Genomic DNA, 13,737 nt, shown 5'->3' with positions numbered 1-13,737 from the left:
TTAAATAATAAAATTCGCATACACGAATGCTAATTAACTTTTCAATTGGGAAACATGACTGTCCTATTTGATTCAAATTCGTAGAGAGTTTTCAAGGTTATTCGATAAATTCAGACTTCCCGAATCAGTCGGCAAACGTCCACCGCGAAGTTATCTTACGGAAAGTCGGAAATTGAGGTCTCGCAGGGTCCGATAGAGCCCCCCGGAGGTCGCAGCCAATAAACGAACGGCGGTTCCGTTGTGTCGCAGGTATGGAGGCTGGACCTGGTAATGGTGATCCTCTTCAAGGCAATTCCGTTGGAGTCGACGGACGGGGAACGGCTGGAGAAGACTGCGGAATGCGCTCAGCCGGGCCTCTGCGTCAACCCCTATCACATCAACGTCTCCGTCCGGGAACTCGATCTCTACCTCGCCAATTTTATCACCAGCCACGGTAAGAGATAACCAAGATAATCCGCTCGATTAAAGGCACGGATGCTCCCGGGTTACACGGAACTTTCGACCAGAAATTTCGTGGCCGCGAGTTTGCTTAGCCACCCTCCTCTGTCTCTCTGTTGAAACACTCGGGGACGGGACTACGAAAACAAACTTGTAGACACCCTATTGAACGGTGAAAACGTACTGGAACACGCCTTTGGTCGTCGATTATTCGAATATACAGAGTATAGTGACGCGAACTTGTACCGATCGCGTGCAGTATGGGGGCTTTAAGGCGTTTAGTATTCTAAGATTTCTTAACTCCACGTATCAACGTCACGCATATAGAATCGTGAATAGTGATATTTGAAAAACGGGATTAGAAACAACGATCTCAAAGTTTCTAGATGTAACCTTTATCTCGAACTATTTCATTTTAAATCCGACAACGCTTTGTCTATTTTCTGTAGAAGTACATAACGAACGATGTGGTTGAATAATTAAATCGATGGAAAGATGTTATCCAGTCCGTTTGATCGGGAGTGATTCCCCCGGACAGCTGTTGAGGCCGATCGGGTATTCCCAAGCAGGTCGTGGTCTCGGTTCCGTCTACGCCGCGCGCGTTCATTCACTCGCGAATCCGTCCATTCAAAGTGTCCACTCCACTCGGCTTCGATTCAAAGTTTCTTGGAACGCTCTGCCAATTTCACCGGCCCCCATACAACGGGGCTGGTGTTCATGGCGCGGGACTGGCACCCGCGCGTTCCATTCTTCGCTGGCTCGTTTCACCGTCCGGGGTACAAAGACCCCTACCTCGACGACCGTTTCACGCGGCTGATCTATAACGATCGCGGCTGCGATTCCTAGACCTTCGCGAACGCTCCAAGGATCGGCTTCAAGAATAGTCGATCTTGTCCACCGTCCAAGATATTCGATCGTTTCGCGTTCCATGAGCCGGTGAATTTAACTCGAGCCGATTCTAGATCGGATTCTCGCCCGACTCCTCTCGTCAGACTTTGTTTTCGCCGTCGCAAACGCGCTGGTAAGCCTCGAAACATACAACGAGACTCCCGGCGACGGTAATAATTCTTTTAAATCGATCTCTACTAGCTCTGACGTGCCCCGGAAATTCTGGCAAAGTAATCGGTCTAGAGCTCTGAGATCTCGGGGTTTCTTTCAATTTAACTATGAAGTTTATCAGGGACTTGCACCGAATCGTAGAATAACTGATGCAAGGAAACCGATAGACTGTAAATTGAGTATCAGTGTTATACAGCTGGAACAGATATATTATGTGAAATTTTAGTTTTCAAAAAATTATAGAATGCACTTAATATGCAAAAATATAAGTGATAGGGGTTGAGACAATCCTCTACAAAGCTCCCATTTCATTAATTTTATTAATCAAAATATAAATTTGCATAAAGATCCACAGCCTCTATATTAGGGAGATCTATTTCACCTATGCAAACGTGGAGTTTTTCAAAGAATCGATAAGATTTAATTATATAAGAAGGAATATACATGGTTTCGGTTTGCAAGTAAAGGTTGTTAGCCCGTTTCGCAATAAGCGTATCGCGTAAGGGAAGAGAGGAAGTCCCCGACGTCCGGTCATCGACGGCTCGATCGATCAGCTGCCAGAAAACTCGCGACTGGCAGCCTCTCGCGGCTCTTTCATTCGGGTTTCATCGAACTCCACTGACTCAGTCGCGAAACACGTAATTTCCGTGCTTTGCGTCCTGGCAGCCCGGGTGGCCGCGCGGAAGACCGCTGGCTCGTGGGCCACGGGCCACGGGCCCGTGATACTCCTTGGCAGCCGGCTTTACAATGTTTACAGCCGGTTGACGCAAAAATTGGCGAGGCCTACGCCACGCTACCTACGAGAAAGAGAAAAAACGCGCGGCTGCCAAGACGCGATGGGGTAGGTTAGGCACTCTCCAGATGGTCCGTCTTTCCTTCCACTCTCCTCGCGTTTTTGGTCTCGCACCATCCAACAGACACTATTTATTCTCGATGGGGCCCACTTTACAGACGGGACTCCACTCACGAAAACAATAATAAATACACATTGTGTATTCACAAAATGACCACCCTCTTCTCAAGACATTATTTTTAATAATAAGCCCACTTTAGATGAATGGAGTCGCTTCATAGAATCTGACCAAGGTACGACTATCTTTTGCAACAACCGAGTTACAATTTCGCGTTTACTGAAGATTGTCCTGCGGTTGTATTTGATCGAGAAGGGGAGCAGAGGGTCGAAGAGCGATTTTCCGAGTCCTAATTACGGTCGATGGAGCTCCCGAGTGGGTTGTTGTCGTCCGGTAGCGTGTTCGAGCTAGCACGTGGCCGATTAATTCACAAAGCCGACGAAAGAAGAAATCTGGCGGTCGTGCGCGGCGACGAACGATCAACATCATAAAAATTCCTGGCTCTCTGTAAATATACACGCCGGCACCACAATAATATAAACTCGGTGGCTGCCAAGGCGTGCCGGATAGCGAAGGCTTCGGCTACTTCGGACCCTTTCGGATTATCTGCCCCGTCGACGCGTATGCTAAAAGTAGACACTCGCCTCCGTTCGTTCGTTTCGACTGACCTAATAGACGGTATTATTATAGAAGGGAAGTACACCGGGACGGGGGACCACCGATCTCTAATATTTCGGCTCCTCGATACATTCCTGCTGAAATTTCGCCGATACTCTGTATATTCGTAAAAGGAATCAATATTTCATTCCATAATATATTCATCATCTTAAATGTCCTATACTCCTTGAACGTCTGGATTTAAAGTTGAAACGAATGAGATCGATAGGTTGCCAATTTAAATACTAGTTACATTTTAAATTCAGTCATCTAACCTTTACCAAACTTGCGAAGTTGTCATCTATCAGGGCGGATCAATAATTCTAGGACTTCAAAGGAGAAGTATAAATGTTTGTTTGTTTAACGAAATTTATAAAATATAAGATTAGAGTAACGTAGAGATTAATTGTAAAGTATATGAAACAGAAAAAAAGAAGAAAATTAAATTTTAACCCAAGTAATTGGGTCTTTCACCCTAAACGCATAAGCCGAGGAGCAGAGCCACGTGGCGTTGATTCACCGGTGGCATAGCTGGACAGAGGCGAAAGGAGAGATCTCCGGGTATATTCCGGATTACCGGAGTCTAAAACGGAGCTGCCGGTGGCATCGCGAAAATGCGATGTCCGAGAACGACACCTGTCCTCTCCTCTAACACTTTCATAAGAAACGATGATACTTACGCAACCGGGCCGGGCGATATTTAGCTCTTAGGGCGAACGCGCAACGCTCGCCACTCGTCGCTTTAACGTCGATTCTCGCTCTCGCGAACACTATCGACCGGATAAACAATCCGATTTCACGATCCGATCACTAAGAACAGTGATTCGGTTAGTTTCGATAGACCAAACCAGCGCGATACTGTTTGGGGGCGGTGATCCATCAGATTGCAAACTAAATTTCTGCAAATCCGTAACATAGGAAGCTATTTGGTCTCTTTCTCCCGTTGCAATTGATGTGTTATGGCAGATTATTAGTGTAAGACCATTCTTCGAGATTGAAAAGGTTTACACTCTTTCGATACTTTGTTTATACTTTATAAGGTTAGGAGACATAATCCTCCTTTGTTTAGGGGCAATTGCTACGCTACCAGTTTTTTAAGCTGTTGTGCGCTGTTAACAGTCAAATGTTGTCTAATACTTCTTTGTAGATATCCATGAGCTCTACTTCACCACTAAATTTCAATTAAATCCATTGACTATTATAGAAGTTATGGCTGTTTGAAAATTGGGCCACTTTTATGGGTTTTTTTTAACTTTACGGTGTTAAGAAACGACTTTTCGAATATTCTTGGAATTTCTACGTATTCTTGACTAAAATAGGCGTTGTTTGCATCTTGAAACATTAAAATCGTGCAATCCGTTCAGGAGTTATGATTTTTTGAACATACGTATGACATTTAAGGGGATTAGGCACGAAATTTCGTTTATGGTCAGACATTGTATTTTCGGTAAAGAATTTTTTTCTCGAAAGTGCGTAGGAATTTGGGGGTATGTCTATTCACCAAAAATAATTGTAATTGACTCCCATAACTAAAAATAATTTTTTTAGAATGATTTCAAATTTTTTTGTTTCGTCGACAAAGTCACGTACTCGAATTTTTTTCTCGAAAGTGGTTAGAATTTCGAGGGTATGTCTATTGACCAAAAATGATTGTAATTAACCCCCAAAACAGCGAATAATTTTTTCAAAAGGATATGAAATCTTTTTTCTTTCGCTGAATATTTTTCTTAAAAATTCGTTTTTGATTTTTAGTAATGTTGTTTGACGCCCTATAGAAAAACTGTTTAATACTTTTTTGTAAGTACCCATGGGCCCTACTTCAGAAAAAAGTTTCATTGGAATATATTCACTATTGCAGGAGTTATGGCTATCTGAAAATTGGACCATTTTTACGTGGTTTTTCTCATTTAACGGGATCAAGAAACAACTTTTTCGTTATTGTTAGAATTCCTACATATTCTTGACCAAAATACGCGGCGTTTGCTTTTTTAAACATTAAAATCCCTCAATCTGTTCAGTAGTCATGACGTTTTAAAGATGCGCACGAAATTTTAGAGTGATATGTCTGGCCTGAAATTATATTTTCGATAAGGAATTTTTTTCTCGAAACTGAGTAGGATTTCGGGGGTATGTCTATCGACCAAAAATGATTGTAATTGATCTCCGCTGCCAAAAATATTTTTTCCAGTATGATTTGAAATATTTTAATTTCGTCGAAAAATTTGTCTACCTATTCGAATTTTTTTCTCGAAAGCGCGTAGGATTTCGGGAATATGTCTGTTGACCAAAAATGATTGTAATTGACCTCCGCAGCCAAAAATATTTTTTTCAGAATGATTTGAAATTTTTTTTTTCGCAGAAAAATTTACGATATATGTATGTATATAAATTCGACTTGATTTTAAATGCTTGAAATTCCACCACTGGTTGTAACTTTTTTATGATCGATGGGCAATAAATGACGCTTGTACCACAGTTTCATCGATGTTTGTTGGAATCGAGGTTGCAGGCTCGATTAGGATTTTTCGCGTGCAGGGTGTTTTGTACTCGCCTGAGTGGGATTTACGCGTGACGGACACGCTCGCGTCCTCGTCTGTGTGGCGTGCAGGCGAGCATGTGACCATGCGTGCCGATGTGTGCTCGCTCTATAAATAAATAGGCGACGGACATCTTGTAACGAACTCTCTCTCTTTCGGACACCGTGCTCGCTCGCTTATATCTTTGATTTTACATCGGTGCCGTCGCGAATACCTGAAACGAATATTCTCCAATCTGTGATTAATCCTGCCACCCTTCTCCATCTTCGCCCACGGCGGCGCAAAAACGCCGCCATTGGACACCGCGAAATGAAAAACCTCTCCCCCGTCCCCGGGACGCCGATGAATTTTCTATTTAAAACCAACCAAAATACTTCGCGATGCCTCTTTCGGCATAATATTTCTCCAATTAATAACACTGGTAACGATTAAACTTATTATTTCCAATATTTATTGCAGTCAACGGTTGTCAATAGATATTTACTATGATTAAAAATTCCAGATCTATAAAAAAGAAGTAATACGACAGCTCCCAGTAAAAACTTAAGTAAACTCGTTGTAATATGAATTCTGTTGGCGGACATCTGTGCTCGAGAGCTATAAAGAAGCGTGGTGGAAATGTTGTTAGTCGCGATCGCGGAACTGTATCAAATATTTAGGTTAGATGGGGATACCAGGAAACGGGAAACGTTCGGAAGATGGTCGTAAAATGGCCGCGGTGTCCTTGAACGGAATCCTCGTGCAGCAAAATCGCGCTCGCGTCCATGGATCGCATAGTGTCAACAGATCTTCGTTCTCTATTATTGTTCCAAGACCGTGTGTATCTATCGGGCTCCTAAAATTTCTGCGTCGCGCACGCACCTGTCGACCACCGGCAGACTAATTTTGCTGGTACTCCCAGCGAACCCGTTGCGACGATGTCGCAATTACGTTTTGGGGAAACCAATTTCGTCGCGCGAATGCTACCGTCGCGGCGTCGATCTTTCCCTGGCAATTGCGTCGTAAAAATTCACTGGCTGAAGCCAGTATGCCACACGATCCTCGCATTTTGGCTACTTACGTCGCATAAAATCTTAATGAGGCATTAGGGTAGGTTCTGTATGCCCTGAGGTATTATTAAAGTATCATTTTTAGCGTTCGCTCGTCGTTACCGGATCAATTTTTCAAGCAATCGAGGAACACAATTCGAAAAGCTCTTTCTTAAATTAAAATCAAAACAAAGTCGAGCTACGAACGTTTTATGGGGGTTGATTGCAACGTGATAGAAAAATCGTTCCTCGCGAACGCGTCGCGAATCGGTTATCGTTTCGACGTCGGTGGATATAAACGGCTATATAAGTTGGAGTCGCAATTAAAAATAACTCCGTAGTGAACGGCGTGTTTGTTAACGTCTATTTATAGGGGCCGATTCGTTTTTGCGGCGAGATTCCCGGCTGTTGTTTAACAAACAGAATCGCGGACGACGACGAGGACGATTGCGAAACGTTTTTCCGAATTTCCATCCGCGTCGAATAAATCGATCCCCGTGCCCCTCCGCCCCCGGTGGCCATCCCTCGAGGAACTCGAACACACGTTCCGGGCTCTCGTGTATTTCGGTGGTATGTTGCGTAATGAGATTTGCGTAAGATCCCGCGATATAAAACACCGTGTGACAGCGAAGGTGAGATGGGATGCGACGAGGATACCGGTTTCCAAATTCGACCCGACTCCCGGGGTCCTGCTAGCTCCGGGGAATCACAGAATTTCTAAACCACCCGACTCCCTCCGCGTCCGTCGAAACAATTTCTCTGATGCGTATGCGATTAAATAACAAAAGAGTCGACAGACTTTTGCTCGGGAATTTTTAATCGGAACTGGGGAAAGAAAGAATCTGTTTGGAAAACGATAGAAAGCTTTCGCTCGGAGTAAGAATGGTAGAAGTTGGTCGATGAAAGTCTTTTACAGAATTGGCCAATTTTTACCATCGCCGGATTTTTGGGCGAAGTAGGAAATCTTGAAAACGTTATCTACTAACAGATACTAAACGAGAAAGTTTGGTCGGGGAAGATGGGAATTTAGCGAAATTTCCCCGAAACAGCACAATATGGCTGCTGGATGTCGTTCGATTGTCTAATTTGTGTGTCATCGTTTACTGTTACAGAGGTCCTAAACGGCATCTGCAACGCGAGCAAGGAGGAGGAAAGGCGGCGAAAAGGTAAAGGAATTGTTTCGACTCTTGCTAACCGATCCGTTGTAATAAAGTAGAGTTGCCCCCGAAGGATATCGACGCGAGTATTCTTGAACAGTACTAACAAATCCGTTGCTCGTGATATCTCGAACAAAACGTCCCGGTGAAATTTGTAAATGCTCGGAAGTTTTGAAAGACGACGGGAAGTTTCAACACGAATAAAACGTCGTCGACTGGGTTCTGTTCCCAGGTACAGGCTACCACGAACTATATAACGGTGTTGTCTGCAATGACACGATCCTTGCGACGGGTGTCTTCAGCTCCAAGGAGCTCTGGATGCTTTCAAAAGGTACGACGATCTCTTTTTTTCTCACTCGTTTACAAGCCGTCGTGTTGCTTCCTGCATGGACGAATCGACCGAGTTTTAGGATATCGAAAGTCTCCAGTCTCTCTAATCCGACGCATGAACGGAGAACGTTCGTTTGTTCGAACGCGTTTCACGGATGCTTTCGAAAGGTAATCAATAAATCGATATCTGGAAAACCTTTTGAAAGCATCCTTTCAATGATAGGAATTATTCGGTGAGGATGATGCCCAGGATAGACGCTCGCGACGATAATATGAAAGCAACTCGCTCACCGCCGGTAACCGGCGAATCGTTTATTTTTTTTATTTTTTTTTTCCGTAAACACGGGGTGGATTTCGTTATCGAGAACACGTCGGTTCGCTCGGGGTGTATCGATAGCGGTTTATCGCGAGGAATGTCGACGGTAAACGAACGCCGGCGTATTTTTAGAGCCGGAATGCGAATCACGGCTTCCACTTGACAGTTATCCTTTCGACGTGCCCGAGACCACTTCACTCCTCTTTCGTTATCAAGGACCCGACGAACGATCGACACTGTTACGAGGAATTAGAAAACGAGAGATACCGTAACAAATGGTACTCGTGACAAGCTCGAAAAATGAAATCACGTACACGTGACAGCGGCCGTCAAAGCGTTGGATGAAAATAAATCTGGTTGTTTGGACCGATTCTAGTAGCATTATTGTTTCTACGTTTGGACGTTTCGTGGACAGAGGAGGACGAATCAGATTTTAAGCCGATCTCTGGCGAAACGAACAGCGTGGCACGCGTGCATCGCCACTATATGGAATAATAGGGCAGGGGAGCGCGTATCGAGAAGCGGCGCGAGCCTCGACGTATGCATCTGCACTCAGAACCCCTCCTCCTTCGCCTCCTCTTCCTCCTCCCCCTCCTTTTGCCGACCCTCCCCCTGCCCCGTGCTCCCCTTCGCGTCACCGTAGCAGGAGATTAGTATGCAACCCGGTGTATTAATAGACGGGGAACAATGCTCACGGCCTCAGAGGCTGCTGAGAGAGCCTCGCAGCTTCTCCCTCCCTCCCTCCCTCTACCCTCACTCTACCCTCCCTCTCGCTCGCGAGGTGACTGAATCCTCCCGTAGATTCCGTCGATCTTTTCCACTCGATCGAACTCTTTTTGTATGTTAAATTTCCTTGATCGATGGTCGGGGAAGACGTTTTGGTCCAGGATGCGAACCATCGTTTTGGAGAAATTTTGGTCAAAATTTTCTATAGTTTGAACGAGTTTCGAAGTTACGTTAGATTCGTGGGTAGAAGAGGGAATTTTCCAAAGCTGTTTCGCGATTACTTTCGCCGACGCTCGAGGCAGAAGCGTCGGTCCAGGGCGCGAAACTCTCTTTGGGGAAGATTTTGGAGAAGATTCGAGGGGGTTTTCCCGAGAAGGGTGGCTTCCGCTCGGATTAGAGGTTAATGGTGCTGGTATGCGGTCGTTAACGGTCTATAGCCCACTTAGTCGCCCCATAACTCGGACAGAATTTCGCGCAAAGTGGCCAAGGGAGTAACGACCATACTCGAGGGGGTGTAGTGCTCGTCGAAACGAACAAGGCCTCTATAAATTCCGGGATCGAGCGTCATTTTCTTGTTATTCGACCGGCGCTGCTATTACCAACCAGTTCCCAGCGTTTCGCGTTTGTTCGAAAACCGGACGAGTCCCGACATCGTCGATGTTTGATCCCTCCGGAGGGCGGAATTTCGTTTTCAAAGTATCGTCCGTCCTTTCTTCCGGACCCGATCGTCGTCTCGCCATTTCCAACGGCTCACGGCGAGCAACGAAAACGCTATAGAGGGTTAACCATTCGACGGTGCTCACCCAAACCCTCCCCAGAACCTCCCCAGACGAGTCACTGAGAGATTTTTTCAAAGTACACCGCTGCCGGTCGAGGTCTCCCTCGTGGACAAAAAAAAAAAAAAGAAAAAAGAAAAAATCGTGAATCACGGTCCCGGCGCCGTGCGCGATTTTCGACGAATTTTTTCCAGACCCCCAACCCCCTCCTCTTCCCTCGGATACGTCGCTCCTTTTTTGTCAACAATGCGCCCACACGTACGCGGCCACGCGCGCCCGTGTGTGCGGAATCGACGGAAAAAGGTAGGCCCGCAGGGTGGTGTGGCAGTATTTTCCAGGGTTTTTTTTTTTCGCTGCCGATGTTCGGAGCCCACGTAGGCCGGATAAAAAGGGGCGCAATTTCCGCGGGAACGCGGCGGAAGGCGGGGGGCGCGGCAGGGGTGGATGATGTGAAATAGAGAAGAATATCCTGTCGGTGGCGTGACGGTCGCGACGTGTAAGACGAGGCATAATAGAAACACACTATCCCCGGGGGGGTGGCGATTGTCATGGCGGATTTCAGTTATGGAATTCGAGGAATTCGGGAACGGGTAAATACCAGGCTTCTCCAGAAACTAAAACCCGGCTGAGCGCAAAGAAACCTCGTGGAACAGGATTTCGTGCTTTCGAGTTTGGTATCGACTAATATTTTTCGCTCTAACAGCAAGATGTTACAATTTTGCCATTTTGTTTATTTTCTATTACTATTGCATAGTTCGTGGAGTCAAATAATTAATATTTCTTTAGGAATTATGAGTGGAGGTACTGCATCATACTTCGAACGATTATTATTACTATTTATTTATTTGTGGGATAAACCCTTCGATACAGGAAATAGTAGAGAGGGTAGGCCGACGGCCAGGGCCACTTTAATATCCTGTTGGATCGATGCTACGGGAAAGATGTATTAACGAGAGTTAGACGGTTTTAAGAGGAAAATGTAGTGGCCACGAAAACTTTCGTTCGAAGATACTTGCTTTTCCTGAGTTTTTAAAATCAGTAGAATAATTCTTTTTCAACGGAGTCACGAGTTTTGCAACAACCAAGAATTCTTGGAATAGTTGCATCAAACTACTCGTCATTGGTGGAAGAGTGTAAAATAAACTACCAATTTTAGGTCAGACAATACAGAAAAGTATATCGCAAAAGCGGTTTTTCATTTTACAAAAAATATGGAACCTATTAAGTCAGGGAATTATTTATTACCCATTAAAAAACTATTTTGCTGCAACTTTTCCTGGATCGATCGTCCGAAAAATGGACGTCCTACCGTATGGGGAGAATTCTTTGACAGAAGCGTTGTTTCAGCAGAGGAATATCGTTCGGGCAGGAACGTTATTCCCCGCAAGATGAATTAACTTGTCTCGCACAGTTGAGGGGTTAACGTCGTAGTAAAATGTGCTGACGAATCGCCATCCCTGCGTGTAGGCATGAAACTGCACGGGAGGGTGTTTCTTAATAAGTGACCGAAAATTCGAGACTATACTCTCTGCGTTTCTATAAAAAGAAAGGCACTCTATAGACAATTCTTTTTGCACCAGATCCATATTAACCCTTTAGTTCAAACCTCTAAAATTGTATCAACCCTCCGAGCCTTGAGAAACTACACATTTATCGATCGATAACTTTCTTCCTCTTTTCACATAATTGCACAAAATTTTCCAAATTGAATATGGCTGAACCTGAACCGTAACGAATTGGGCGCTCAAGGGGTTAATAGAATCAGGCCAATCGAGGTTCTTTCCGTCCTGTTCGTATTTTTTCTTGCACTCGGATAAGAAAAAAGGGAACAAATCGTCGATCGTTTCGAAACATAACCTTCGACGGAAGGAATTGCGATTCTCGAATCGTATCAAACCCATTTGCGAGGAGGGAGTGGGGTGGATTCGCTCGAGCGGAAGGGAAAAGTGGAGGACGCGTTATGGAGGATGGGGGTGGAAAAAGAAAGAAACGCCAACGGCCGACGGCGCACCTGTACCACGATGAATCCACGTCAGCATCCGGACCCGGTTAGAAACCCGTCGAGCCGAATAAATATCCGCGCTTTTCCACGCTCTCCGCTTTCGAACTAATTCTGTAATTAGGATCTTCGTTAGGAGCCCCGAGACAAAACCGCCCCGCTCGATTCAATCCTTCGACAATGCTCGTCTTATTTCTTCTCCATCGATTCGTCTGTAAAGGCCACTTGGACCACCATTTTTGCTCGTCGAAATTGGACTCGTTGTTCGATTCTCGACGAGACTGTTTTGTAAAAACGGTAAATAAGATTTTCAAATTGGTGATCGTACGGTGAAACTAATACGTCCAAAACAAGTTCGAACAATGCATCTCTATCGTCCCCGAAACGTCCACCCGTTCGAAGCAGGGAATATTTCCAGTCTCTTTATAAGGTCAGAAATTTTTAAGGATGGTAGGGGAAGCACTAAATCTTGGTGGAAAAAGGAGAAGGACACCGCTAGCTTCCCATTTTTGCAATATTTCTCAGACTCGTAGAATCAACCCTTTATCGTTCGTTACCGTGCAATCCCTCCCCTGGCCTCTTCCGCGACAGAATTTAAATCAGCCTGCACGGAAACGCAATAGTTCCTCCGCGGCGCTAGCACCGTTTCTGGCATAAAGTTACTAGACCGGTTCGGGAGAAATACAATCGCCGTTGGCGCGTAAATTACCGGGGCGGCAAAGAAGTCGGAAGATATTCCGCGGCGACTGGGCGGGGGCGAATGGGGGTGGATGGGGGGGTGGATGGCGGCGGATGGCGGCGGACAACCCTCCGTCGAGGAGTACCGCGATCCGCAGAGTGTCTCTAGCAGAGAGGACGCAGCTTTACGAGCGAGTTGCTTACACGGGATGCAAATTCTACGGCACTAGCTCAACCTAATTGGTCGTTGACCGTCGTGCACGGGGATCCCTATATTTACGCGTCGCGAACTGCGACAAACTGGAATCCTATTATTTTACGGTGCCGCTGATTCAGCGGAACGTGTAACTGGAGCGTATTCTAATGGCTGGGCGACGATTAATTAACCGAACCCCCCACCGCCGCTACCCCCGATGAAACAACGCTGCGTTCACGCGGTTGTTTCCACCCGAGGCTGGAGTCACTTTCGATTTCTTGGGACACGGCCGAATCGTGTTTCAGATTCGTTTCTCGATCGTTTTACGCCCCTCGAAAGTTCCTTGGTGCTCGTTCAATGCTCGCGGCGAAATTTCCATAATTAAATTAAACATTTTTAGCGTTTTTCGATCGTTACCAACCTTCGTCGCTATCGATCAAATGTCGATATTAGATTGGCTTTCGTATCTAATTCTTAGATAGTACAGTATATTATATTTTTGTAAAATGAAATATTTAGCGGAACTATGGAAATTTCGCTGCAGGCTTGGAAATTCGAACAATGTTTTTACAAATCGAGAAAACGATCGACGAAATCGTTCGAACGACGCATTCGGTACATCGATGTAGAAAGATATTTATGGAAAACATTTATCTTCGGCATCGATACAATCTTAACCGTTTTAGCGCCATGGGTAATTTCAACAATCGTGTCGAATAGTGCCAAAAATAAAATACCAAATCAGTACCACTAGCGTTCATAATTAATTTGTGTCCATACGTTACGCTTAAATAATTACTGTTTAATCAAAACTCATTAGGCCAATATGGCGGCACTTTTCGATATGGAATGGCGATCTCATGGTATGGTAAAAGACCCAGTGCTTGGACACTGCCTTAACAATGTTGTTTATATTACTTTATAATACTGATCAGAAACGGAAGGGAGCTGGTTCCCACTGTTCTATATTTCTTGCACTTCACAACTCG

At 45.1% G+C, this 13,737-nt stretch overlaps 1 protein-coding gene across 7 annotated transcripts in view; it reads left to right on the top strand.

Moving 5' to 3' along the window:
• LOC122397486 (nuclear factor 1 X-type) overlaps positions 1-13,737 on the top strand; it is a 78,318-nt gene that overhangs the window by 38,091 nt on the left and 26,490 nt on the right. For 5 of the 7 annotated variants that reach the window (XM_043396650.1, XM_043396648.1, XM_043396652.1 and 2 more), the window contains 3 exons: positions 250-433; positions 7,683-7,736; positions 7,960-8,058. In XM_043396650.1, the coding sequence (XP_043252585.1) occupies positions 250-433; positions 7,683-7,736; positions 7,960-8,058 (337 nt within the window). The remainder of the gene's footprint in view (positions 1-249; positions 434-7,682; positions 7,737-7,959; positions 8,059-13,737) is intronic. The other 2 variants (XM_043396649.1, XM_043396653.1) reach the window with 2 other exon arrangements.

The sequence above is a fragment of the Colletes gigas genome, unplaced genomic scaffold, assembly GCF_013123115.1.
Source record: "Colletes gigas isolate AHSC1104 unplaced genomic scaffold, ASM1312311v1 Colletes_gigas_Sc00009, whole genome shotgun sequence".
NCBI lineage: Eukaryota > Metazoa > Arthropoda > Insecta > Hymenoptera > Colletidae > Colletes > Colletes gigas.
Note: the sequence above shows the minus strand (reverse complement) of the source record. Positions and strands in the feature narration are given on the sequence as shown.